The sequence below is a fragment of the Phoxinus phoxinus genome, assembly GCF_949152265.1.
Source record: "Phoxinus phoxinus genome assembly, chromosome: 2".
Taxonomy (NCBI): Eukaryota; Metazoa; Chordata; class Actinopteri; order Cypriniformes; family Leuciscidae; genus Phoxinus; species Phoxinus phoxinus.
Window position 1 is genome coordinate 6760400 of NC_136877.1, and position 17241 is coordinate 6777640.

General features: G+C 37.3%; 1 protein-coding gene across 1 annotated transcript; it reads left to right on the forward strand.

The window, feature by feature from the left end:
- The first annotated feature begins 593 nt into the window (after positions 1-593).
- Positions 594-16299, forward strand: eif4g2a (eukaryotic translation initiation factor 4, gamma 2a). The gene is made up of 21 exons (XM_079594916.1): positions 594-800; positions 1648-1757; positions 4761-4826; positions 6765-6890; positions 7157-7259; positions 7595-7726; positions 7821-7887; positions 7969-8120; positions 8211-8321; positions 8399-8581; positions 9724-9862; positions 9962-10098; positions 10186-10293; positions 10697-10825; positions 10906-11007; positions 11097-11312; positions 11390-11648; positions 13253-13457; positions 13538-13746; positions 14309-14430; positions 14531-16299. The coding sequence occupies exons 8-21, from the start codon at positions 8037-8039 to the stop codon at positions 14594-14596; spliced, it is 2070 nt and encodes a 689-aa protein (XP_079451042.1). The 5' UTR covers positions 594-800; positions 1648-1757; positions 4761-4826; positions 6765-6890; positions 7157-7259; positions 7595-7726; positions 7821-7887; positions 7969-8036; the 3' UTR covers positions 14597-16299.
- Positions 16300-17241: the final 942 nt, after the last annotated feature.

The window sequence follows — 17241 nt, forward strand, 5'->3', positions numbered from 1 at the left end:
AGCATCAAGAGTATGGCTATTGAGAAGCACCCGGTACGTTTTTAATGCTTACATAGGCAGCTATCTTCTAAATGCAAATGTTGTCATTGTTTTGGAGCACACGCTTATAGATAACAGTAAGACTAACATAATATATTAGTCTTACTGTTATTTATAAGCGTGTGCTCCAAAATATTATTCATATTCATTCTGAATATTATTCATACTAAAAGCCAAAATGTTGATGTCATGGGGACTTTAAAGATTATGAAGGCACATGAATTAAAATATTATAAATAATGCATTAATAAAAAATAGATAGATGCGGACTGATAAATAATTGATATTAAACTGCAATATTCCATAAATAAGATTAGTCAATTTTGATTTCATGGTGACTAAGTAAATGATTCAATGACTCGCTGAAAAGACTCTTCGCCAGTGCCACCTACTGACAAAACGATAACTTGCAGGAAAAAGACCACTGAACGAATCTCAGCGGACGGGCTCTAAATACGTTGGTGAGTCAAAATCCCACTCAGCATCCTCATTTTTTTGTCAAGTGTGTAAGTGCAGAGAATCTTGATGATGACGTGCCATCCAGCATGTTTGACGCGTCCCATGAATAAAGTTGCGGCTGTCCGTGACGTCAGATCACACAGTTCTCCTCCTCACACCGGTGCGGCCAGTTATCTCAAGGCGCACTGTTCCCTAACCATACTATTATTAACGTTTAAGTCTAAATCGTCTTCTTTTCTCATCTTTTTTCTTTTCCTCTTTGGTAACCCAACATCATCAAAGCTGAAGTTCTTTTAGAAAAGGTAAGATTTTTCTGACTTAACGTTACATTAGCCGGTGGGTTGCTGCTGTAAAATGGCTCCGATTGCTCGCCAGTTCTTGCTTTCTACCTTTACTAGACTATAACCGCTTCCAGACAGTTATCCAGATGAACTGACCGACGTTACCGGGTTAAACCTAGAGGTTTAGTGCTGTATGTGAGATACTGTGTGTTTATATGTTAATTGTTTGGCTGTACCGACTCGCTTTATTGTCGCTTATGAGAAAATGGCGTCTGGTTATTAAATCAGCTGTTCTCTCGCACCACCCTGCCGGTAAACCGCACATTTGACCATAAACCGGCGTATATTTTAACACCAAGTGATCCGCTATCAAACTTGATGCCTGGCTTAAGTTTCTACTTGTTTATTGAGCTGACTTTAAACGTTGGATACCCCGATCGTGGCTGTTTTCTTGTGTGTGTGATAATTAGCCTCAATGCTAATGGCACGAGAAGAGCTCTATGACAACAACTCAGTGTGATTTAATTGTCTATCATCATCAACGTCGTCATAAAATGTTAATTATTTTACCACTCAGATGCCATCTTTCTTAATTGATGATAAACCTTTAAGTAAACACAATTATAATGCCACTCAAATGTGAACATTGTTAATAAATCAAGGGTCTTTTGTGAAATCTGAGCTCAAGGCAGAGGCCTTGTGCTTTGTTCAGATTTGATGGCAGTTCAGTTCTTTACATTTATCCTCGTCGTTTTTCACCGTAACTGAAGAACCCTTTAATCTCTGATGTGTTTTAGTTGATGTTCAATACGTGTCATTTTCATTTATCGTGTAAATCTAATAAATAAAGTGTTTTTTCCTCTCTTAGGCCGTGTTTCTACACCCCCACCCTTCACTCTCATTCTTTTTGAGGATCTTTCATTGTCAAGCCGCCAAAGTGGAGAGTGTGATTGCAGAGGGGGGTGCTTCTCGTTTCAGGTACAGATTTCACTTATTATACACTGTTTTTAAAGGAGAACTCCGGTCAATTTTAACATTGAGTTCAATTTTTAGTAAATTTGGAGTGCTGTCAATACAGAGAACAACGACAAAAATCGGTGTTGCCTACACTGTGTTATCCTATTTTTAAAATTTGCACCCTATTGACTTGAATGGGGCAAGTTTTAAACCTGCTTTTATCCTCTTAACATATTTGATGTGTCATTACAAGTGCCCAGCCATGTTGAGTGATTCCTTAAGAGTGAACACGAGTGAATCTGACTGCAGTAGATGTGAAAGATATGAATAAAAATGATGTTAATTCAGCCAGCGCACATACCTGTATTTAGTTCCTGTTTTCGGTGGAAGTCCAAAGTAGTCGATTGTCGAGTTCACGCGCATACGTTTAGTTACTATGATCACGCGCGTGAACTCGACAATCGACTACTTTGGACTTCCACCGAAAACAGGAACTAAATACAGGTATTTGCGCTGGCTGATATAACATCATTTTTATTCATATTTTTCACATCTACTGCAGTCAGATTCACTCGTGTTCACTCTTAAGGAATCACTCAACATGGCTGGGCACTTGTAATGACACATCAAATATGTTAAGAGCAGTGATGCCGGTAACGCGTTACTTAGTAACGCGTTACTCTAATCTGACCACTTTTTTCAGTAACGAGTAATCTAACGCGTTACTATTTCCAATCCAGTAATCAGATTAAAGTTACTTATCCAAGTCACTGTGCGTTACTATTTTTGCCATTTTCCTCAGTAAAAATTAGGGCTGTAATGCGATATGAAACCGAAATCGCAACACTCAGATCCACGAACCTGTGTCGCGGTGTGAGAAGGCAGAATTACGAAACACTTCCAACTCCCAGAGTTATCCTTCCCGTCCAGATCCAATGCTACCACATCTTTAAATTAGCCTATTAGTATTATTTGAAGTCAACATTATAAAATACGTAGACCTACACCACAAACCTAGTTGAGGATAAATTCTTTAAAATCAGGCAATTCCAGCGTTATGGACGTGACATTTGCAGTAAAAAAAACTTTAAATATAATATAATGAAGTATAAATGATCAGAAAATGCATTTAATATACCAATATATTGAAACGTCTGTTTATATATCCATACTCCCTTAATAAAGAAGCAAGCTACACACATGCGTTTTATATTTAATATGAGAGAAATACACACTGCGCAAACCAAAAGTAATACTACCCACCGGATGAAGAAGGGTTGGCTCTCCAGAGAACATAAATTATCCATTTTTATTTTATTTTTCGTGTTCACATTTATGAGGAAAAAACAATGTTACGGACGCGACAGTTCTCCGTTGGACGTGACCGCTCTGAAAGCGGCACTAAAATAGGCTACTGCTTTTTCACAGAGACCTCAAACCGAACGCACAAAGCATTTATTTAAAGTGAATTTCGTTTTGTATTAATTGTATCTTAATTTTAATCAATGTTTCATCGACCAATTGCCTGGATTTAATAAATAAGAAGTAGGATAAATATAGCAGACCATAGATAATCACGACACAGAGGCTATTTTTATATTAAAATGTCTACTTTTAAACAGAACAATTCGAAACGAAAACAGACTGCTCTCTGCTTATGTAATCCGTATGAAATGTGCATTTCTCTCTGGCGCGTTCACTAGGCCTACAGTGAAGATCGCAAGTCAGCATCGTCAACTTCATCTTTGCAGCCGACACTGACAGAAAACACTTCTTTATTTATAAACAATTAAAATGTCTTCTTGCTATATTTGACATATTCATAATCATTAATTTTGCCGGTTCTTTGTGAGCTTGTAGGTGCTTTATTGGCAACGCCACGTCGCCACCCTTACATGTTACATTAACGCGTCACCTAGTTACAAAAAAAAAAAAAAACTACATCAAATTTGAAGAAACATTTGGAGTTGGGTCAAGAAAGACTGTCATTATTTTATTAAAAAAAACAACAACATGTATTTATGTTAAGTGAAGTCAAGAAAGACTGTCTTTATTTACAATTTTTTTTATAAAAACATGTATTTTTTTCAGGAAATAGTTTTTAAGTTCAACTTAAAATGTTAGGATATACATTGTTGAAGTTACTGTTAAAAATGCACTTCCAATAAAGTGAGTGTTTATTGGAGTGCAAAACCGGTTGTCATTTTTATGTTGAGGCGGCGGGGGTGTCGGCTGCTGCTGAATGTAACTAATAAAGTAACTTGTAATCTAACTTAGTTACTTTTAAAATCAAGTAATCTGTAAAGTAACTAAGTTACTTTTTAAAGGAGTAATCAGTAATCAGTAATCTGATTACTTTTTCAAAGTAACTGTGGCAACACTGGTTAAGAGGCTAAAAGCAGGTTTAAAACTTGCCCCATTCAAGTCAATAGGGTGCAAATTTTAAAAAGAGGATAACACGGTGTAGGCAACACCGATTTTTGTCGTTGTTCTCTGTATTGACAGCACTCCAAATTTACTAAAAATTGAGCTCAATGTTAAAATTGACCGGAGTTCTCCTTTAATGGACCTTATGCCATTTGAGAAGACCTTTCATTTGGCTAAGGATAAATTAGTGAAGAGGTAAATATTTGAAGCTTATTAATTGAGCTGAGAACATTTATTTGTATAGCGCTTTTCACAATACACATAATTTCAAACCGCTTTACAGAAAATGTATGCGTTTACATTGCAATTTTGAGTGATCTGTTATCAGGGGTGACTGTTCAAGTTATATATTTCAGAAATGTACATACAAATCCGTGTCACACAGTTAGCTAATGATATATTAATTTAAACGATGCATTAGGCTAATTTAAGACAATGAGCTCATTCAAGTAAAGAATACGTGTTCTTAACAAAGATTAGGATATATAGAAATATTTAGCATAACATGTACCTCATACAGCTTCTTGGGGATGTGGGGTATAAGGAGTTGTAATCATTTCAATTAAAATCTCTCAACCCCAATTTTCACTTTTCTAGTGCTTCTTCGGCCGGAGGAGGAGGTAGGGGTGCACCTCAGCACTATCCCAAGTCTGTCGGCAACAGGTTAGTTTGAACCGTGTGAACTTGGTTTATTTGGAAGTGATTGTGCTGTAGACATTAGCTATGCTTCCATCCATGTGTTTTTATGTGAATTTTTGGGATATTGCATTAAAAAAGAATTGCTCGATTAAGACGCCAAGATGTGCATAAATCCTAAATGTGCATGAAAAAACGTATGAGCTCGTTTGAGTCAGATAAATGTATCTGCTAAGAAAACATGCACATAAACTACGTTGGAAACACATTTTAATGCACAATAATACACATAATAACTGCGACGTGAACAAAAGGAGATGGAACCCATTATAATCAGCGATGCGATACATTAAATTTCCGCCAGTAAACTGGTGCAACTTACACACAGAACAAATGGATTTGCAGCGGTCGCTTTGTCACGTCCAGTGTAGACAGCCTCGAGCTGTTGCTGCACATTGCGACTCGACAACTGTCACTTCCAGTGTAGAGAGAGGCAGAAACCTTTGTGTTCTTATTGAGATGGTGGTATACATCCAAGGAGGTCATTATAATCGTAAAGATTTACGTTCGCAACCGGTCCATGAACGGTTTGAACTAATTTCCTAGTAAACAAATAATTTGTTTGGACAAATCATCACTTCATTATGTCGGAAAACAATTTAACTTTGAAATGCTCCGCCTCTACATCAGTGACCATCAATTACACCAGTGGTATTTACTGGAGATTTGTCAATTCACTGACTCTTCTAAACAGCTGCCAGAAATTATTAACTGCACAAAACAAAAATTTGACTGAGGTATTTTCTTTTAGTTAGAAGCATAAATAAGAGTGCTAAATTTGATGTCACCATGAAACCAAGAATGACAGTGATTTTTCTATGAGATATTGCAGTATTAATGATTTATCCATTATTATTTTTATACATTTTTTTTCACAATTCATGGGCCCTCAATCTTTAATCAAAATAACTTCCCCTTCCAATGACACTCCTGATGTTTTTACTGATGCGCAAAGGTGGGACCGTGAACTTCCTCTTCCAGAAACCTGTCACTCACTTGAGATCGCAGCAATAGCAAACAATTTCTGATTGACAAAATCAAGTCCTACCCTTCTCATTCAGGAAGCTGTTTTACTCCTGTCACAATAGGAAAGGAAAGAATATCAAACTTGTTTCATGTCAACTTGAAAGTGCCCCTATCATGCTTTTTAAGTTATTACCTTTCATGTAATCTGTAATAAAACTGATTGTGAATGTAAAATGTCTGCAAAGTTTCAACGAACAAAGTGTACAATAAATGGAGTTATTGTCTCCCAAAAAAACTGATTTTCATAATGCCCGACTATGCTCTTCACTGGTTTCCCTTGAACAAAGTCTACTTTGACACGCCCTCGAACACAAAAGAATGAGGACACGGGCTTGAATTGATATAAAACTAACGCCATTGTTCCTGTTCGTATCACTGTGTGTGCAAGGAAGAGCAGAAATTCAGATATGGTAATGAGCGTTTCATTTCCGAAACGTGCCGTAAGCGGTAGACCAATCGCAACAAACTTGGTCATCTGACCAATCAGAGCGGAGGACGCTCTTTTAAAGGCGGGTTTTAGAGAGACTCTGAGAAAAGAGGTGATGCTGCAATGTATATAATGAGAGAATGAGTGTTTTTTTTTACTTTGGATGCATGTAAACTATTGTTGGAGACCTCCAAAACAAAATTAGGAACCTTTAAAATGGCATAATAGGGGCACTTTGATGTCATGTTTATTTTAAACATTATTAGTAGCTTGAGGTAAAATGGTGTTGACCCCATGTGATAAAATATGAGAAGGCATTAAAGTGTCTTTGTCATCTCAGGGTAGAATCCTTTCTGATTGACTCAGATATTTTAGTACTGATGTTTTATGTCTGACATTAGTAAGTCATTGAAGCCTTTTCAAAACATTAAATGTGTGGCATTGTTTTCTAGCGAGTTCCTGGGGAAAACCCCAGGGCTTAACGTTCAGAGATGGGTTCCTTCACGAAGCACTAGACGAGATGTCAACTCCTCCAACGAAAAAGAAAGACACGATGCAATCTTCAGAAAAGTGAGAGGGTAAGGCACTGAAATTACTCGCTTCATTCACCACTGCAGAGATTCAGTAGCGTGTGCCCTGATTTACATTTTAAGAATGATGTTGCACTGCAGAATGCACTCCATGATCCTACTCTAGACGTGTATAAAGACAAGCGTCTGGCATAGCAGAACGTTTCATCTTGGATTTGAATATCCTTGTTTGCAAACATGCTTGAATTTGCTTTTTTAAGACTATTTGCAACAAAAGTGACTGAATAACTGACTGTTTGCTTCTTTGTTTCTAGCATACTTAATAAACTGACCCCTGAAAAGTTTGACAAGCTATGCCTTGAGCTCCTGAATGTGGGCGTAGATTCAAAGCTCGTCCTCAAAGGAATCATCTTGCTGGTGAGGATTTGGTTCATTATACATGTAGACTTGCAATTAATTAGTGATTTAATTAATCACACTTTTTAATTGGTGATTTTGTTTTTCAAAATGAAAACAATGTCTAGCTTTTTCTTTTTCTTTTTAGCTCTAAACTGTCAACTGTTTTTCCAAGCAATTCAAGTAAACCGTTTGTAATAAAGAAACGAAGACCAGTCATCATATTAGTATTAGTATTAATGATTCAACTGAACATAGCTTGTTTGTTTGGCTGCATTTTATTATTTGAAGTTGCTTACATAAAATACAAATTCTTTCTAATGATGTTGACTTTTCTACTTGTTCGCTTCCACTAGATTGTAGACAAAGCCCTCGAAGAGCCGAAGTATAGTTCGCTATATGCTCAGCTATGTCTGCGTTTGGCAGAGGATGCTCCAAACTTTGACGGCCCATCAACAGAGATCCAAACATCACAAAAACAGAGCACTGTAAGAATTTCCTATTCATTCATTAGCAAGAAGCTTCACAACACCAAGTGCTGTATGGGTGCATTTATTTCACCATTTCCTCATGCTCTTACAGACATTCAGGAGACTTCTGATTTCCAAACTTCAAGATGAATTTGAAAACCGCACCAGAAATGTTGACAGTAAGTAGTAGATGTGCTAACGTTATTACTGCTGCTGTGCTAAATTGTCAGATATTTATTTTTATTTTTTATTTTTTTAAGTCTATGATAAAAATGACAGCCCTCTCACCTCTGAGGAGGAGGAGCAGCGTGCCATTGCCAAGATCAAAATGCTTGGCAACATCAAATTCATCGGAGAACTTGGCAAACTCGATCTCATTCATGAGTCTATCCTTCATAAATGCATCAAAACAGTGAGTTATTCATAAACCCTCCATTTAAATAGTTGTCGGCCGGTCAATTTCCATCCTAATGTTCCTACATGTGAAAACTCTTAATTAAAGCTTCTGGAAAAGAAGAAAAGAGTCCAACTTAAGGATATGGGGGAGGATTTGGAGTGCCTCTGTCAGATAATGAGAACTGTGGGGCCAAGACTAGATCATGACAAGGCCAAGGTAAGCTGCTTTTAGACTACCAGGGCTTTGAATAGGTTAAGACACATGTGTTTCCTTAACACCCCTTTCTCTCGTAGTCTTTAATGGATCAGTACTTCGGCCGTATGCGATCCTTAATGAACAACAAGGACTTGCCTGCTAGGATTCGTTTCCTGCTTCAGGATACTGTGGAGTTGCGAGAGAACAACTGGGTGCCTCGGAAAGCTTTCATTGATAATGGACCTAAGACTATCAACCAGATCCGTCAGGATGCAGTAAAGGTGAGTTTAGGATGTTACCATTGACACTAGGGTTGGGCATTGTTTCAATTTTAGCGATTCTGCTTATCGAATCCGATTCCAATATTTTTTTGGGGGGGAAAAGGGCAAATACTTGAAGAATAAATACTACTTCCTTTTATTCTTGCCAATTTTAAGCAATAACCATTAAAATGGCTAAAGTGAAAGGAGTCTCTTCAAATATAGATTGTTGATTACATTATTTCTCCAGTAGGTGGCAAATCGACTGTTAAATTATTTTATTTTTCATTTATTCAAGAAGACTCAATTGATTCATTAAAAAAATTGTGAATTACCCATTAATTAAACAGGTATTTTTGAATGAGACTTAAAAAAAACAAAAATAGACTAGAACATGTTATTCTGTGTAGTTGTCTGATGCATGTAATCGTGATCTCCATTTTAAACAAAACAAAAACTATTTGAAACCAAATAGATTCAGTTCATGAATTAGGGGCCGTTCACATATCGCTTTTTCCTTCTCACAAGCGCTTGCGCTCCCATATGGCGTCTGTCGTTGCTATGCAACCATGAACTGCGCTCCATGATTACGAGGAAGTATCAGCAAAGGATTAATTGATTTCAAGCCCTTGCATTAGCTTTACTACTATATATTTATCGAGATGAGAAATAAAAGCCCGCTATGATCAGCTGTTCAGCAATCAGCCGAGCTTTCGATGTCATGGAAATGTCGGTTGTTTTTTGTCGCATGACGTGGCCTTGCGGCATTCTGAAATGTTGAGATTTTTCATCTCGCCGCGGCTCTGGACAAACGAGGGCTCTGCACCGCCTGCGCTCATTCTTTTGAGAGCGCTTTCCGTGCGCCTACATGTGAAATAACGAATTTGCTCGCTCAAAAAACACAATATGTGATCGGCCCCAAAGTCAGGAATCGATAAGCGGAATCAAAATGTGTGCGTCTTATGGAATCCCCGTTTTTTGAGAAATTTGTTACCGGTTCTCGATACCCAACCCTAATAGACACTGGTGTTGTTTCAAAGCAACATTGCTAATATCAGAATATTCTGAAACTATTTCAACCTCTGATTCCAAGAAATTAAGGAGAACATTTTCCAATGCTGACATTGACCTGCTGGCTTAATAGTTTTTTTTTTTTTTTTTAGGATTTGGGTGTTTTTATTCCTCCGATGACTCAAGGAATAAGAACTGACTTCTTTCAAGAAAGTCCTTTCTTGCAGACGAGAATAAAGCCTGATCGAGAAACTCTTGGGGGATTAGCGGATATGTTTGGGCAGATGCCAGGTATGTCCTGTAGTGCGTTGGCATTTCTGGGACAGGTGGTGCATGACTGGATTTGCACTGGTTCAGTGCGAGCTTAATAACTCTGTTGTCTGGTTGTAGGCGGTGGGATTGGAACTGGCCCCGGGGTCATTCAGGACAGGTATTCCCCCACCATGGGCCGTCGCACAAACCCTCTTTTCAACGGGCATGGTGGTCACATGGCCCCTGCACCCCAGCCTTTCATGAAATCCAACCAGGTAAATGCCAATCTACCAGAGAACTGATGTTTCAAGGCATCAAAATATTAGTGTGACCTAAGTCTTTCTTTTTTTTCTTAATCAAAGGGTCAGAATCCGCTTTTCCAGAATCAGACCCATTCATCTCAACAGCAAGCTCAGTCCAAGGATTTGCCACCACGTTTCATTAAGAAAGGACAGCTGAATGCTGATGAGGTATGAATGATTTTCACTTTGGATGACCAACTTGTATAGCTGTCATTTGTCATAAATTATTATTTTTTTTTACACAGTGTGTTGGGTACAAAAAAAAGTTCAGACTTAGTAGCATATCAAAAGTAACAAGTCACAAAGCTTATTTAACTTACTGAATAGTAGGTACCCTACAAATATTGTTCAGTGAAGTTTTGTTCACGCATCAGCTGAAAGCAGCATACTCTAAAAGAACTAGGTTCAGAAAAATTAAGATTGATTAAAAAGGAAACCGATATTGTCAACCCAGCACTTGCGTCCATGCAGCTGACGTGTACCTGTTGTAGTGTGCGTTCTGTGCTTAATTTGAAGAAAAATGTTTTGTGATCTCTGACTCCTATTAATAATTATTTGCATTGTATTTCAGATTAGCTTGAGGCCTGCTCAGTCATTCATCTTGAACAAAAACCAAATGCCAAAGTTGCAGCCGCAGATACCTACCATGATTCCTCCTAGTGCTCAACCTCCACGCACATCCACACCACCTCTGGGACAGGTAATGAGTGCTACATTTCACATAGAAACGGAATGTCTTTTCATTTTAAAGGTGTGTTTAACCCTTTTGGTTGTTTGCAGCCCCCGCAACTTGGCCTGAAAACCAACCCGCCTCCAATTCAGGAGAAGCCACAGAAGACGACTAAGAAGCCTCCTCCTCCTGAGGAACTGCTTAAGATGACTGTACGTACCTCTCACCAATTCATTAATGAAAAGGTTCACTGAAACTTTTGAGTGAGCTGTTACTTAAATTTGTCTGTGTGACTTGGCAGGAAGCCGTTGTGACCACTTACCTCAGCAGCAAAAGCATGAACGATGCAGTGAATGGTGTGCGAGAGATGAGGGCTCCCAAACACTTCCTGCCTGAGATGTTGAGTAAGATGATAGTGTGCTCACTGGAGAACCCAGATGAGGGCCGAGAGCATGTCAGCACTCTGATCAACACGCTCCGCATGGAGGGACTGGTCACCGGGGAGAACTTCATGCAGGTTTGTGTATGCACAATTTGCCCTCACTGCGTCTTGACTCAAATTGGGACTCATCCTTAAATGACATGTTTTTACAGGCTTTCCTCAATGTTCTGGACCAGTGTCCCAAGATCGAGTTGGATGTTCCCTTGGTGAAATCTTACCTGGCTCAGTTTGCTGCCCGGGCAATCATTGCTGAACTCGTGAGCATGGCAGAGTTGGCGCACCCGCTGGAGAACGGCACCCACTTCCCTCTTTTCCTCCTCTGCTTGCAGCAAATGGCCAAGCTGAAAGATCGAGAGTGGTTGACCGATCTGTTCCAACTGAGCAAGGTCAACATGCAGAAGATGCTGCCAGGTTGGTGCTTTTGTGTCCTCCCTGTATGGAAACTGGGGTCCTATCAGATAATGCAATGACTAACACAATGAGTAACAATGACCAAAACATTTGTTCAAATACATCAGTATTTATTGTTCAAGTGTTAGTTAATAAAAATACAACTGTTCAGTTCATGTCAGATCAGGTCCATTTAAATATTAACAAATAAAACCTTTGATTTTAGTAATATTAGTTAATGTTGAAATTAACCAACAATAAAAAATACTTCTAAAACTTTTATTAATCTTAGGGGCAGTTTACATGGTTTACAGTTTTCAACTAAAAACGGAATTGCTTTTTAGTTCATCGGGTGCATTGAGCAAGGAGGCAAGCAGTGTTTACTTTTTATTCATATATTTTTAAACAATTACTTTGTGAAAAATACTGTAATAGGATTGCAGATTCAAGACGTTGCCATCAAGCATGTTTATTTTAAAGATTTGTTTTCTACATTATTTAAAATATATTAAATATTGATTAAAATGAATGTATAAAGTGTGTGTGTAATATATAATATATATCAGCCACCCTGCTCTCTAAGATATCGGCCATCAAAAAAAACATCGGGCGACCACTAAACAAAACAGTACAAAGACAAGTTTGCTTAAACAGGCGCTTTGACACCAAATATTCCGCCATCTTGTCAGTCAGCTCCTCACTCATTTTTTATATTTTTTTTGCTTTATTTTGCATGACCATATTTCTACAACCCTTAATCCTACCCTATACCTAAACGTAACTACTAACCATTAATACACTGTAGACCTATTTAGGAGTTTTTTAGGAGGCAAAAGGTAAGTCTAAAGTGTGACAAGTGTGTATCTTTTATTTCCATGTCATTTTGACAAACACGTTTTGATAACATTACACTTTAAAAAAAAAAAAATTTGTTATAAAACACTAATTAAACATCACCACCTTTTTGGGTCTATGATTTCATCCCTTAAACTCTTTCAGACTACCCTATATCAGCCTGATTTTAGACTAATTTAATAATTGAAACACCTTTATTTATATAGCGCTTTATACAATAAAGATTGACTTGATGTAGGGTGGTGTTTTGTAAATGACAACGGCCATCAGGACACACAAATCATAGTGGATGACAAACGACGCCACGTTTCGACTGAGACTAGCATGTTTGTTTATTTTATTTAGCCATGAATGGCTGTTACATCTGAGAAGTTGACCAATAGGAGCACAGAAGCTTTTCCATGCACGGGTTTCAAACATGGGGAAAGGAAGATAATGGCATAGGTTCTGCTAGGTGGAATTATGCACTAGAGGAAAGGTTTGTGGAGCGGTTCAACAATACTCCTGCCTTTCTGATGTTTCCTCTGAGCGCTGACATGTTAAACATGGCATGTGGTGATTGGTTGGGAAGCAACGTGTAGTCTGACAGTTTCTTTCCATGAAAAGACAAGAGTTTTGGAGTCTCAATTGTGAAATCTGACACGGTGACTATTGTAACAAAAACATAAGTCTGAACCTGGCATAACATCAACCAAGCAAATCACTTTGTAATGGGAATATGTAAGTTCATACGAAATAAACTCTTCCTTTTTTTCTATCTCTGCCCACAGAAATCGATCAAAACAAAGATCGCATGTTGGAGATTCTGGAGGGGAAGAGCCTGAGCTTCTTATTCCCTCTCATGAAGCTGGAGAAGGAGTTGCTGAAGCAGATCAAAGCAGATCCTGCCCCACAAACCATCTACAAGTGGATCAAGGACAACATCTCTCTCAAGCTGCACACTGATAAGGGTTTCGTTAACATTCTGATGACCAGGTATGATGATGCACCTGCTGGCCGAAAGCTTTTACAGGCTTCTTCTGTGCACCCTTGATTAACCCCACACATTCTTCTAGCTTTTTACAGTACATCTTCCATGAGATGTATTCCACTGAAGAAGAAGAGCAGTTATCGTCACCCACGAAAGAGCAGCTGGACCAGGAAAAGCAGCTGCTCCTCGCCTTCAAACCGGTGATGCAAAAATTCTTGCATGATCACGTGGACCTGCAAGTCAGTGCACTGTATGCCCTGCAAGTCCACTCCAATGCCCATGCTTTTCCCAAAGGTGCGTCTAAAAGTGCTGGAAGAATAAGACCTGGAGGAACATCTTTTTATCTTTTTTTTATATATATAAAATAGAAAACTATTATTTTCATTAGTTTTTTTATTTAATTTACAGGTTTTAGTTATGTTTTAAATGTATGTATTTGTATTTTGTTTGTTTATTTGTCGTATGTTTAATTTATTATAAACAAACTAAATAAAACACTTTATTTTATAAAATAAAATGCTTGTTTATAAAATAAAAATAAAACGCTTTTATTTTATCAAATCAAAATATAACGCTTTATTTTATCAAATAAAAATAAAAAGCTTTATTTTATCAAATAAAAATAAAACAAAGTAATACAAATATAGTAAATAAAAAATGGAAAAAAGAATTATATTTTATAAAAATAGAGAAATTAATTTCATTTTTTTGGTACTTATTTTTAGTTTGTTTATAAAGCTTTTAATGCAGAATATAGTCATTGTAATTCATTGGTCTAAAGGTGTGGAGTTTGTTTACTGAGGTAATAAGAGGAAATGCTTGTTTTCCTGTTTTGACTCGTCTCTCGTCTCCTTAGGAATGTTACTGCGCTACTTTGTCAATTTTTATGATATGGAGATAATTGAAGAAGAGGCCTTCCTAGCATGGAAAGAAGACATTGCCCAGGAGTTTCCAGGGAAAGGAAAGGCATTGTTTCAGGTAATGCGCACCACGGTTACCCCGTTGCAGTGAACCATGGCACCCTTTCATCGGAAGACACGCCGTTTACAGGATTCGCTCTTCTTTTCCTGTCGTTTAGGTGAACCAGTGGCTCACCTGGCTGGAGACCGCAGAAGAGGAAGAGTCTGAAGAGGAAGCTGACTAAAGAACCAGCCAAAGCCTTGACGTACTCGCCTGTGTCATCTCTCCCGTTTAGTTCCACATCTCCTCTTTCACACGCGTTACCCGCCGCAGTGTCAAGCCAACGCATTACGCCACGCTTCTCATCGTTTAAAGCATGCAATGACTAAGAACCACCTCAGATAAATGGTATTAACAGCTTGGAACTGCATCGTTTTCTTTTGATACGTTTAGCTTTTTTAAGAACGTGCATTTGCAAGAGCCTTTTCTGCTGCGGTTCATTTCAGCACAAAACTATAGAAATGCACTTTTGCTCAGTGTCATATTTTGAGTTACTGCAATATTCACTTTAGTTTGTTACAGAGAATCCTCAGTAATCATTGGTTACCATCAATGCTTTGTTTATACCTCATAGTAGTGGGCGTAGTATGTGGTGTGTGTGTGTGTGTCTTGGAGTCAAATTAAAACACTCCAGGTCTGCAAGGTGCTTGAGTCTGAAAAATAGTTTACTTTCCAGTTGTTATATGATTGTAAAATGTCATGATGGTCCCCCCTTCCCTCCTATGTCTTATAATAATGAACAAAGCCATGTGGGAGAGATGAAATTATGCGGCCTTTTTTAAAACTTTTTTTTTTTTTGCCTCAACCCATGTTCGTCCCCGCCACTACTTGTCAAGCTGATACTTGAATTATTATTATTTTCTTTACAGCATGTTCAGGGATTACCAAACACAGCCTGTTTAGATGCGACAATTTGATCCGAACAGAAATGTCTTTTTTATTTTTATGCATTTTAATTGGTAAAATAAAGATGAAACGAGATGGGAAATTTATGGATGTTCAATTTACGAATCACTGTTTTACAACCTAATGTTTTCCCATGATGTCTATGGATATTATACATATTTATTAAATCATGAGGGGGAAGTCGAAGCTTTATCATTAGGTAGGACGACAAACGGTGACCCGCTCGTGGCATCTGTACAATGATTTGCTGTTTCAAGTGTTACTGTAAAGGTGCAAGAGCTCCGAATGTTCAGTGTACCTCTGTTGCTTTCAATAAAGTTACACACCAGCGTTATTTGGCCTGGTGTTATTTGGCCTTATTTTAATGTGTGCTTGAGCGTCAATATGTGCAACAATGAACTTTTGTCATCGACTGAAGGGCAATCTTCCAGTATAAAAATAATTGGTGACTTTGAAATAGATTTTTTTTTTTTTTTTTTTGGATGAAAGTTATGAGGACAGATTTTAACCTTGATTACATTTATAACTGATAACACTACTGGCTCCACTTACAGGCCTCAATGTTCAGTTCTTATTTTTGTGCTCAATTCCAGAGTTTCTGAACACCGAGCTCAGCGTTTACCCGAATTCATACTGTCACGACTTGTGTAATTTGATAATGTATACTTGCGCAGTGATTCACAAATGTTTCTTTATTCAGGAGTGAACTAAAAACAATGCTTAAAATCCCTAATTGGAAATGCAATGTAAGAAGAAGTTATGGTTGTAAGTCGGAATATACTGTATTGGTATATGAGACGCCCCATAAATAATGCTTTATGTAAGTTTTTTTTTTAAAGATGTTAATTTGTATCTTGTTTTTCTGTAGTTCTTATGTATCTTTCTCATTCATGTTGTGCAATGCTTTTAATAGTTAGGCTATTATTGTGTTATTGATGCCATGTTGGAAACATTTTCTAATAAAGTATGAGGGGGAAAAGGCACACTTGCAGATTAATTGCATCTACTACATTTTAATAAATTAATGCTTTTATTCAACTAGTATGCACTAAATTGTTTTAAAAAATACAGTAGACATTTTTAATGTTCATTTGAACTTTCTATTTATCAAAGAATCCTGAAAAATGTATCATGGTTTTCACAAAATATTAGCTGCACAATGTTTTTAACATTGATAAGAAAAATCAGCATATTAGAAAGATTTCTGAATAATCATATAACACTGAAGAATGGAGTAGTGATGCTGCAAATTCAGCAATGCCGTCAAAGGAATACATGACATTTTAAAACAGAAAACAGTTTCTTTAAAAAAAAAAGAGAGAGAGATTTTATCATTATTATTTATCAATTATTAACCATTTAAATATTGTCGCTGTCAGGAACCTTTTGACATTTTTTCTTTCTTTCATAAATCTACTATTGGTCACCGATTACTTCGGTCTGTGGGTTTAACAAATATTTAACCAATAAAAAAGCACTAAAAAGAGCTCATGACTCCATTGTCTCCTCATACAACGAGGGACATTTGGCCTTCTCTAGGGCTGGATGTACCAGATGTATACTTGCAGTATACTACTAAACTAGTAGTAGTTTACTGAGAGTACACTTCAGTGTGTAGGCCTACTTTCATAAACAAAAAAATGTACTACTAGTATTAAAATAGTAAACTACTAGTATGCGTATATAAGTTCATTACAAATGAGAAACCTAGTTGTGTAGGCTACTTAAAGTTTACTACTTATATATATATATACTAAAAGTGGGCCAATTTAGTCCCAAGCAGTATTGAAATAGTGCACGTACAAGTTTACTACAAGTACACATTGATATTAGTATACTTACTACATAAAGTATACTTAAAAATATACTTGAAAATTACATTACAAGTATACTTCATAAAATGAACTTGAGGTATAATTATTT